This window comes from Electrophorus electricus, chromosome 1, assembly GCF_041902795.1.
Source record: "Electrophorus electricus isolate QZ-2024a chromosome 1, ASM4190279v1, whole genome shotgun sequence".
In the NCBI taxonomy this organism is placed as follows: domain Eukaryota; kingdom Metazoa; phylum Chordata; class Actinopteri; order Gymnotiformes; family Gymnotidae; genus Electrophorus; species Electrophorus electricus.
The window spans coordinates 42,290,224-42,302,005 of record NC_137497.1 but is presented as its reverse complement, the minus strand read 5'-3'; the positions used below and the strand labels follow the sequence as shown (position 1 = coordinate 42,302,005).

Sequence of the window (11,782 nt, the reverse complement as noted above, 5' to 3'; positions counted from 1 at the left end):
CTTGGTGATGGTGTGTAGTGGTGGTGCATTATGGGTCATTCCCCTAGCTCTTCTTGAACTATTCACCTTGCTGTGTATGAATGTGATGCCATCTCTGTGTCCTGCCAGCTGGCCCACAGGCTGGGGTCTGTTCTCCCTTAGTGTCCGTCTGTCCCACACTTTACAGAGTGCATCATCGCTGCCTGAGAACAGCAGCTGTGATGAACCGTCAGCAAACGCCACTGTGTTTACATCATCCTCATGGGCATCGATCTGAGCGGTGGACAGTTAGTACTACAGTTAGTTAGTACTAGAGTTAGTACTACACACACACAGACACACACACACACACCCCTAGTGCACAGGTACTCTCTCACACACACACACTCACAAAGACACATACATACATATACATATGTATGAAAGAAAAAAGAGAGAGAGAAAAATGAAGAAAAGAAAATTGCAGTTTCTAGAGAAACAAGACACTTTGGACAAAGGTTCTTCATCAGCTATGCAAGTGAAGTGCTTCTGATTTTGTAGGAGGAGCCAGTTTAGATATGAAACAGTAGATCTATAAATCATAACATTAATTCCATGAAGGATTAAGCTTTTTTAGCAGGTTGGTTTAAATTTATGTCACAAATGTCTTTCACAGATATTAATATTAACATGCTTCAAATTTGCCTCTAAGAGGTGTCCAGGAAGACTTGGTTGACTTATATTTAGATGAGTCAAGGTTTCCACTAGTGTCATTATGTGTGTATAGAAAATTCTGGCCATATTTATTAAAATAAGCATTAAGTCCTAAATGGCGTAAAAATATTGAGTGTCAGTAAAAATTCAGTAGAGGTTCCTTCTACAACTTCAGAAGAAACTCACACAATCATATACACAAAAATAAAAATATCATGGGTGAAGAGCGTTATGATTTAAGTCCAGGAGCTCTAATCTTGAGGCTGTGCTTGGGCATTAAAGCTGCCTGATGCTGCATTTTACTAATGCTGTAGCAAATTTGTTAATTTGGTGGACAGAAATAAGTACGACAGGGTGGGTGGATTGGCACAATAGCAGGTATAACATTTAACATCTGCCAGTGCTACGGGACTTGGGAACCCCTTTGCACTACTGCCTCCTCAGACCTGCTCTTAGCATAAATCCAAGTTCAACTCCATTTTCCTCACTTTATGCAGCTAAATACAGACACGTCCAATTTCTCACAATGGCATTTTAATCACAAACATTATGCTCACGCTTGGCTTTTAAAGGGGTCTGGTTAGCTATTGCGGAGACATGCCTAACCACATCTGCTGATCGTGTATTCAATCTAACCACACCTGCTGATCTGATCACGTATTCGGTCTAACCACATCTACTGATCTGATCGTGTATTCAATCTAACCACATCTGCTGGTCGTGTATTCTGCCATGCCCACACACATCTGCACCTCAATCATATGCCTTGTTTCTGCAATTGCACTGTGTACACAAAAACAGATTCCTGGGTCTCTGCATGGTACATGCTGAAATATGCACTTACCTTTAGAGTTCTCCTATTTTGTTCACGGTCAAATACATACAGACAGCCATCATTTGCTCTGTTAGAGAAGAAAATACATTACTGAATACATTTATTTAAATATCTTTACAAAACTATACAAACTACACACAATACATACTGCAACCATGCATAACATCACTAATCATCTCAAGGTGTCATTATAACGATGTCACTCAGAAAACAAGAAGGAAAGGGATACCGACCCGCCCAGAATTTCTGTCCCATCTGTGGATGCTGCCAGCGAAAATACACAGAACCTTCTCTCATCTGGACTGAGATGATAAAAAAACAACAAAGTTACATTTGTGCATTGGCTCTGCAAGGATCAGTGAATAAAGCAACTGAAAGTCCAGTGAGGTCATAGCTGTAATTAAGTACTCAAAATGTACATACAGAATATATCTACCTTTTTTCATTGAGTCACATTAACAAACATCATTTCACTTGTGCAAAATCTGATACTGTTTGGTCAGCTGTTACCAGACTTTACAATTTCCTCTATGGATAACATGGGAGGGACCCTATGTGAGTGCAGTTTCTGCATGTGAGAACATTAAATTACAACACCATCCAGCTCTATGAATCACCAGCATCATCAGGTATCATGAACATCAGCAGCAGCATCACAACATCAACCAGTCCCACAAACTGTCAACATCTTCAGTAATCAACATCACAACACAAATCAGTTTTGCAAATGTAAAACACTGTTGGGTCTCCAAGCTGATGGAGATGAACCAAGGATGAGGCTGCATCTTAATTTCAGATGGGGTGAACCTTTATAATCCAAAAACTTTTATGACAGGCTCTGACTGGCTACAACACAATGTCAATTTCTTTAACGTTATGCAACAAAAAGTTAGTAAAAATACATAGTTCTCATTTCACCTTTAGAGGCTGGGCATTTTTCCACTGCTCTATCTTCATAATCATTTTTTAAAACAAATTTTACCTTGATTTTGGGTTTACATTTTTCTTTAGATTCAATAAGATGATAAAAATCAAGGTGATACTTTTTTTTTTTTTAGCAGTGGTGTTTTCTGCTCATCTTTGCCAAGAGAGCCAATAATTCCAGAGAATTATGAGAACAACGTGTGGGATGAGTAATTCAGATTAACTAATAATTTCACACAAACTACACTATTTAAAATTCAGGTTTAACAGATCAGTGCTGTTTGAGAGACTCTAAACAAGTTCAGAAAAGGAAGTGCTATTTATCTGGAATATCAGAGGCAACCAACAAAAGCAGATATAATGAATATAATAATAATTATAATAAATCAAATAATACTTGATAGAATATTAATTTGTATGCTTATTTTAGAGTAACATATTGGTAAATATTGGGGAAATCCTGTACATAAACCCTGCACTTACATATTAATCAAAATAACAATAAAAATGCTTTTCTTTTTTTATATACCTGCATAGGAAATCATTGGATTACAGAGGAGGGCTAGTGAATTCTAATATAGTTCTATTCTACTACACTGGTGGATATGGCCAGGTCTGCTTTAATGCTAAAATAATGCGCAACAACTTTTAAATATCAGCCTTTATACCATCAATAAAACATAAGACTTTGCTAGCAGGAGCTTTAATTTACTCACTCACAGTCATGTGATGAATGAAATGGTGAATGTTTCTTATGGTAATGTGCTCTACTGTCACTCATCCACAGCAAGGGGTTCTGTGCCAGTGATTACCTGGGTTTTAATGCTAAAATGGGCTAAGAGGGAAACACTAACTTGAGGTCCAGAGCGATGTGCGTTTGATGTTCGCCATCTATACTGCAGACATGAACTACAAGGAGAAAATATGGGAAAAAAAACAAGTCATACCTAAGCCTCCAACTGCATTCCCCCTTGGTAGTCAGGTTGTGTATACCAGACTATACTCTGATCCAAACCATTTCCAGCTGAGAGTTTGTAGAGGGTAAACAGTTCAGGCTGGTGATTAGCACAGTCTATTTCAGGATCAACTATACCCTCCATTTCCCAATACCATGTTGGGAGAACAGTTCAGCTCATCAATAGGCGCATATGTGGATCTTTGTGCATGAGTGAGTGTGTGGGAGTGCATGTTCATGGATGCAGGTGTGTGTGCGGATGCACATATGAATGTGTGTGTGCGTGTGTGTGTGTATGTGTGTGTGTGTGTGTGTGTGTACGCGCGTCTGCATATATACATGCATATGTGCATGTGCCTGCAATATAATGGCAGGAACAAACAGAAGATCACAAAACCTGACACGCTAAAGCAGGTCTGTCACTATTTTGGTATATTACTTGTGGTAATATGCCTTGTTATGATAACTAAGTTGGATGTTACACCCTCCCTTAATACAAGAAAGTCTTTTGAATTAAGTACGTCTTGGATGCTCCATGCTGTAAACTCAATTACTTGCATTTTAATGTCATTGTCTCACTTCTAAATCCAAACAGAAGTATTAGCAGTGTACATGTGAGCATGTGTGTGAGTGTGTGTACTCTTATCTTACTGTAGTCAGACCAGCTGGAGTAGAGGACAGAGCGAGAGTCACGGGTGAAGCACACGTCCAGCACACTCCAGCCCACATCCCTCGCTTTTATCGTCCGCTTTAGAGTAAAGCCACCTCTCCTGGTGTCATACAGACGGATATTCTGGTCTGGAGGGAAAGAAATGCCGATTAGTTAAGAAGCAGATTCAACAGACAACTGCATGAAGGATCGTTTTACCGTTAATCTTTAGGTAATTGTCATAAAGTAACACTGTAGTATAATAACAGAATTAAAGGTATGGTTATATGGTATTTGTAGTACATAGATAGTTTTAGTAAAAGTTCATGCTGAATGGCTTTTATAAAAATAACATTATTATAGCTCAGTTTTCTTTTATTACCTTGACATGCAGAGAGGAACATATTCCCATCATCACTGTAAACTCCACAGAAGGCTTTCTGCTGGTATGTGTCTTTATGTACCACGTGGTTGGGCAGGAAACTGATGGACAGACCCGGATGAGTTTGATTAAGCCATAAGTAGGGACAGTACTTATGACCTCTGATCGAGAGCATAACCAAAAAGGACCTGCAAGAACCTATAATACCAAATCTCCAAACACTGTGTTCTCAGGGCACAGATTAGGGTCAATCTGGGCCTTAATCACCAGCATTAAACCTTATTCTATCAGTCAAATGTTTCACAGGTAGTGGCTGGTTATACAGGAGTCTTTGTGTGTATATACAGCTCCGGAAAACAATAAGAGACCACTCCAATTTTTTCTTAAATAAGCATCTCCACATGTACAGCAGCCGTTCCATTCAGGTGTTTGTTGAATTCCTTCACAGACACACCTCATTCTACTTAATGAGATGCTGAACAGGTGATCACTTTAACAAAGTCCTGTTCTAATGACCAACAGTATGAAAACCATTGCTGCTGTCATCACTGTTCTCCTGTGATAGAACCAGCTGCATGGGAAGAGCAGTGCTGGGATGCAAAAAGCAAGTGTAGTCAAAATACAGCTTCAGGCCATGCCAAGAGTTGGAAAGAGAGGCTCTTCATGAGGAAAAGAAGGGTTCAATTGTAGCTTTACTGGCAGAGGGATACAGTGTGCATCAGTCTTGACATTTTCAAAAACTGTTCATAAGAACAAGGCAAGCAGCAAACACATATTTATAAATGAATATGATTTTCTTTGCATTATTTGTGGTCTGAAATTTCTGTAACTGTTCTGTTATTTTGACCATTAGTCATTTTCATTAAAAAAATATGCTCTAAAATACAATATTTTTATCTGGAATTTGGAAGAAATGTTGCCAGTAGTTTATACAACAAAACAAAAACCGCTCAGCCTGGTCAAACACATACCCATCAATTATAAAACTAGAGAAAAAGATAATTTTGTAGTGGTCTCTTATTTTTTTCCAGAGCTGTATATGGATATGTGCGAGTGCTACTTCGTATAAACTCACTGTGAGCGAATACGACTGCACTCCCCATGAGAGAAACTGGATCCTCGACAGCGTCCCTGCTCCCGCTAGGTCAGACAACGCATACCAGTTATGGTCATTCTATATAACCCTGAGTTGTCAAAATCTCACAGATGTATTACATTACAATAGGCCAAGGTTTACAGACTCATTACAATTAATTATAAAATAGTTGTAGTTTCTGTATAGTTTCTATACAGTAAATAAAGTGTATGGTGTCTGTTGTTTGATGACACAAAGTAATGAATGAAACTTCAAAAAACTGTAATCCAGTGCCAGATGCTTACTAGATAACATGAAATATAGTGCATTGAATTTTCCTTAGCAATGCTGAAATCATATCAATCCACACAATATTACAGATCTTGAAATTTTGTAAACCCGACAAAGTAATTAAATTGTAATCCTCATACACATGACCTGCCTAATTCTGCTCAAAATCTCTTTAAATTTTGAAAGACTGCATATGAAAGAAAGGCACAGGGTGTGAGAAACATGCACATATGGTTTTTAGCGGAGGAAAGTCACTCACCTGGGCCAGCATATGTGTGAAGCTGTATCTGCCCTTTAAGCCTGAGGAGGCAGTGGCCAACAAGATTTGAGTACGGATCTCACTGCGATCCACTTCCTGAGTGTCTGGCTGGGTGTCCACTATAAAAGAGGAATTAACGTCAGGAATATCAGCAAAATCTACCAAGAAATATGTCAGTACAACAAAATCTTTTGTAACACCGTGTTGAACATTATAACAAATGCGCTGCTCAGCTGCTACAGAAAATGAAAGCTGAAGCTGACAGAACTAGGACCATATGAGTGTAACTACCAGGTGCGTGTAATTACTAGGTGAGCATAATTACCAGGTGGATCATAGCGATGTCCTAAACGGCCTTCCCAAGCACCATCGCTGTCCTCGTCCGAGTCTGAAACTGACTGGACGAGCTGCAGACCTGTCGCTCTGCTTCCATGGACCACCCTCACCTGGCCCCTACCACCCGGATAAACCACGACACACACACTAAACCCCAAACAATGCAAGCACTTTGTTTCTGGTTGGCCATATTTTAAATATGAAAGCAACGCATAAAAAACTATACCCATAATGTTCTACTGTGCTGAAATGACAGCAGTGACTGCTATAGTCTACCTTCTCAGTAGGTACGCCAGTACTTGCGCTAGGTTGACGTCCTCCTCAGATGTGGATGCTCTGTCGGTCTGCCTGCGGCTCCTGTGGGTCGAGTTCTGGTTGGATTCTGGTTCTGACTGGTCTGGGTTGTCGCTGGAGCCCCGACCGGACATCCCAGAACTGGACTGGGAGCCCATAGACTGAGCACCTAATAGAGAAATATGTGTACATTGGATATACTCTACCATCAGCGGTTTTTTTTTTTTTTTTTAAGATTTAGTCAGTTCCATCCGTCAGTGGATTACATTGTCGTTGTGGACAAGATGAAACAGGAGACAATACAGCCTCAGGATAAAGAGCAGCAAAGTGGGTAAAGTCTTAACTGCTTTTATACTGGCGCATTGACGGGGAAAGGTACCATATGCCTACCGAGTTCATCGTGAAATATTCAGCGTATTTAAATCGTTGGCTAAAGTAAAATAACGGGATGTTATTAAGGACTACAAGATCAGTGTGAACTAGACTGACTGGCGTGCGAAGTCAGAATCAGCTAAATGCAGATGATATAACAAAATGACATACGAAACATTAATTTTAACGGCTGAAAGAAGAGTCAGTGCCGTTGCTATCTAACGTTAACTCGCTACCGTTTATCATTAGCACACACAGCTATGCTAACGCTAACCAGCCACTAGTCTGATGGCTACCTACCGATATGCCGTATATGCTGCAAGCTTTTGACAGCTGTCTTGGTCTGCTTTTCCCGCACTCCAAGTTAGATGATCAAGCTATTGCGATGTCACCATCTATTTTTTTAAAATATTACTGTCAACTCTTTACGATGTACACTTTTAGCTAAAATGTAATCAAGACCAACTCTGTTTGTATCCGTGGCACGCCATGTTGTTTACGATGTTGCATCGCTTCTGTGTAGCTAAAATGTCACATGACCTGTCATCGCGAGATCACGTTTGCGTTTGAGACGCGAAGGCAATTTTTGAGTGACGGAACAGTTTGAGTGACGGGACGGGACGTGTTATCGCGAGATCACGTTTGCGTTTGAGAAGGGAAGGTTTTTAGCGATTCAGCATTTAACAGCGATTTAATGTAGAATTACATTTAAAAAAGAATAAACATCGGACAGAACTATCAGTACATCTTATCAAAACTAACAAAAAAACCAACCAACCAACATTCTCCATAATACATAGTACAAGCTTTGTTGCTACAGGACATTCCTCTAGCTATCCATATGTTACTTCACCATTTTAAGTTCTTAGAGGTGAATCCCGTACCTCTCTGCGATGGATGTCTATCAAAGTTACCATCCAATGCAATGTTGAGCTCTTCTCTGTGCTGACATCTTCCTCTATAATAAATAACAGCGTTGGGAAATAATGCGTTAAATTTAGTCCGTTACATTTACCTAAATACCTTTTTGAACAAATTGTACTTTTAAAAGTTGTTTTAAAACAGTGTACTTTATACTCTTACTCGAGTACATTTGCGAGGTCAAAAAGTACTTTTATTTCTTCCGGCGGGGTGGGTTGGTGAAATCCCTAAGGATGATAACTAGGTGCCACCGCTTTGCTTCAGTAACTTACACAACTGGACAGCTGACCGACATAATGAACACCGAACAGGCACATTTTCCGGCATGGGATTCAAATGACATTTATGAAAAGTAGCTTGCAATATATCCCTTTCTTTAAGCATCACATATCTCTGTGTGAAATCCTAATATGCATTATCAATACGAAAGTAAAGTGTGGTCCGATATCAATGATATTCTGAGGGGGAAAAAAGGCTAGCTAGCTACGTAGCCATAGACTACAAGTATCATAAAAGCAACAGAACTGCGATGCTTGTGGCTTATGTTATATGCATAACATTTAGCGTATATGAAAAACCTCAGTCTAAACATAACACACGAACTAACTAGGACAGACCCATAGCAAAGAAAAACAACTGTTTATTACGTATTTTTGGACGTTGAATCCAAATATGTTTTCGGTTTTTTTTTTAACCCAATATATTTACATCTACATATATGGCATTTAGCAGACGTGATCTACCGAATTGATTTTAGAGGTATCCACTTTGAACAAATAGTTTAGAACCGATTAAACTCACATATCGTTATGTATAGTAGGTCTATGCAAAATCTGTACCGAGGAAAGTGAAGCCCCTCTGTGTTGGCAAACTATTGCTGGATACTGAGCACCTGTACAAGACCGTACATATTTCCATATTTCTATGTGTAATAACAGCCTTATTTAGCTGTTATTATATATATATATATATATATATATATATATATATATATATATATATATATATATATATATATATATATATATATATATATATATAAAAGTAACTCACTACTTGAGTAGACTTTTTAGAGTAATTATTATTTTAAGGTAACAGTACTTTTACTTGAGTACAGTTTTGGCTACTCTTCCTACTTCTGATAAATAATAACTCTGGAATGTAGACAAAGGGATTTTCTAAACTGCTATAGAGTAGTTTTCGAGTTTATCATTGTGCCCATAGAAGAAGGCCGGAAAAAATGATCCAACTTTGAAATTTGCCAGATTAGATGTATCATATCCTTATATACTTTAGGTAGTATGGAATTTAACCAAACACTTAACAATAGAGTATACTATATTGTACATACTTAAGAGATTAATGAGGACTCCTGATAAACAGAAGACCCCCCCATAGCTGTCGAACTGAGACGTGTTCAAAAACTTTTATTTTTGAAATACTAGACAACGTAGTTTTCGCTATGTCAAGCAGAGTTGGTGAGCTAGCGTTAGCCAGCCAGCCAGCCAACTAACTGATTGGACCTGGTTATGTAAGTCCTGTTAATATAAATTTGAGGCCTTAGCTAACAAATTATATTAAGACTTGGCTTTCTACCAGATTCTGATTTGTAAGTAAACTGCGTAAGAGACTTCAACCTATTTAACTAGATGCAATTTTGGTTTTATGGGTTTAGTCAAACTGTTGACTGACTAGATAGCTAGCTTTAGGTATTTTGCTGATGAAGCTACAAATTACTCTGACGTCAGAAAGCTAAAGCGTGATAAACAAATAAGATAAACAAGTGTAATGCTTAGGACGAAACTAGCCGCGAGTGCTATCATCATCATCAGTAAAGTGCGATTTGATTAGGTTACTCCATTACGTTTTATGTGTCATGAGTTTTGAACTGTGTATGTTAGTGTATGCCGCATGTACGTATTTATATGGATAGATAACTAGCTACGTAAATGCATCGTAAGCATTAATGATTAAACTACATATTTAAATTATTAATGCTGTTTTATTGTTGTATGACATAACACTATACTGTTTTTGCAGGAACCTCTCTTGAAGGAAGAATGGGTCTGTATTAAACATTTAAAGTAGCACTTGGATTTGAATCGGTTGGTCTGAATGTAGTGTGTAATATTAATTACAGATGGAGAAGAGAAAACCTATGGCAGCTGTGAGGGTCCTGATGCTGTATATGTAAAGCTAATCTCTTCAGATGGACATGAGTCTATTGTGAAGAGAGAGCATGCCATAACGTCTGGCACCATCAAAGCTATGCTGAGTGGTCCCGGTGAGTGTGTCTCTTTTCTCGGTTGTCTATTGCTTTGCACAGGAGTCTTGGTCAATAATGTTAATTTAGACAAACAAGTATTTTCTCCAGAATTATAGCAATAAATTACATTATTGTGTTGCAAATTTAGTTGAGAAGTACCCCATGTGAGCATTACAGGACCTTTCATTGTTTCAGTCAGGTGACCCTTTTCTTTGTAGGTGCTAAGTAAATGAACTAATGCATCTCAGTAGGAGACTGACAGAGAATTACAAGATTGCAAATCTTTATTCTGGGAAAAGAAAACAACCCTATTTTACAAAATTAGTTTTGAATAGTGTGTTGTTTTCCGGTAGTAACTGATTTAAACTTTTTATCAACAGACTGGTTCAAACAGGTAAATAATGCTGCAATTATTGCCCATTTAAACTTTCAGTTGTTTACACCGACCAGCATTTCTTTGTACTCATAACAGAAATTTAATAGTTAAATTCAGTGGGAATCAAGTGAAGTACTTTAGTTATGTTTCATTTTTATTTTATGTAAAATTGTTAACATTTAAAATAAGGTCTCAGTGATCATTTGGTTCAAAACCAAAATATTGTCAAAGTGCATAGACACTCTTGTTCTGGACAAGCATTTTTCACTCTGCTGGAGAGTAGATCACAAAAATGGGACGTGGTCATGGTATGTGACAGAATGCAACAGAATGATAATTGACAACTTAAATCATCACAGTATTCGATAATATATTTCATTGGCCTAAGGTTGTTTCACAGTGGTCCTTTTAATAAGCTTATGTCTTTCTGTATAATTTATCTGACTGTGACTGACAACTTCTGACAACATAAGCATAAGAATTTTACCATTTGTGGTATTGCAACTGTTTAACATGTCTGTCTTTTGTTTCAAGGATCTTGAATAAGATTATTTAATTGTTTGTGTGTGAGAGAGAGAGAGAGAGAGAGAGAGAGAGAGAGAGAGAGCGAGAGAGAGAGAGAGAGAATGTTTGGTCTTCTGGTCAGTTTGCAGAAAATAAAACAAATGAGATAAATTTTTGGGAGATTCCTTCCCATGTTCCCTCAAGTGTGCATGTATTTTACCTACAAAGTTTGTTATACAAACAGCTCTACAGAAATCCCAGAATTTCCTATCACACCTGAGATTGCACTGGAGCTGCTAATGGCTGCTAATTTTTTAGACTGTTAAAAGGATTGAACCTGTTTGCCATGTAGCACAGTTTTGCTTTGCGATGTGGTTTAATTTGTAATATTAAGAAAGTGCTTGATTTGTACATTCTGTGTATATCCATTGGTGGTTATGGTTTTACTGCATTAAAATGTTTTAATTTATTGATAATTCAGTATTGCTAATTTTATTATGGTTATATATTTATATTATTATTTTCTTTTTATCTTCTTTGGTAAGATGGCTACTTTTTGCTGCTGTAACAGGAGAAATCATCCTAAATGAGTTTGTGTAAAATTAAACTTAAAGTATTGTCTACCATCACCAAGTCACACAGCATTCTTTTTATTTATGCACTTATTAGAT

The 11,782-nt window shown here is 37.8% G+C and overlaps 1 protein-coding gene across 2 annotated transcripts in view; it reads right to left on the bottom strand.

Moving 5' to 3' along the window:
• Nucleotides 1–7,988, bottom strand: part of dcaf11 (ddb1 and cul4 associated factor 11) — a 10,188-nt gene extending 2,200 nt beyond the window's left edge. The window contains exons 1-11 of one of the 2 annotated variants that reach the window (XM_081720663.1): nt 7,929–7,988; nt 6,655–6,841; nt 6,368–6,495; nt 6,043–6,161; nt 5,493–5,557; nt 4,418–4,518; nt 4,038–4,184; nt 3,286–3,340; nt 1,741–1,809; nt 1,517–1,574; nt 67–252 (exon numbers count right to left, since the gene is read on the bottom strand). In XM_081720663.1, coding sequence (XP_081576789.1) covers nt 67–252; nt 1,517–1,574; nt 1,741–1,809; nt 3,286–3,340; nt 4,038–4,184; nt 4,418–4,518; nt 5,493–5,557; nt 6,043–6,161; nt 6,368–6,495; nt 6,655–6,830 — 1,104 coding nt within the window. In that variant the 5' untranslated portion in view covers nt 6,831–6,841; nt 7,929–7,988. Of the gene's footprint in view, nt 1–66; nt 253–1,516; nt 1,575–1,740; nt 1,810–3,285; nt 3,341–4,037; nt 4,185–4,417; nt 4,519–5,492; nt 5,558–6,042; nt 6,162–6,367; nt 6,496–6,654; nt 6,842–7,344; nt 7,575–7,928 lie in introns of those variants that run through there. The other variant, XM_027023963.3, reaches the window with a different exon arrangement.
• Nucleotides 7,989–11,782: the final 3,794 nt, after the last annotated feature.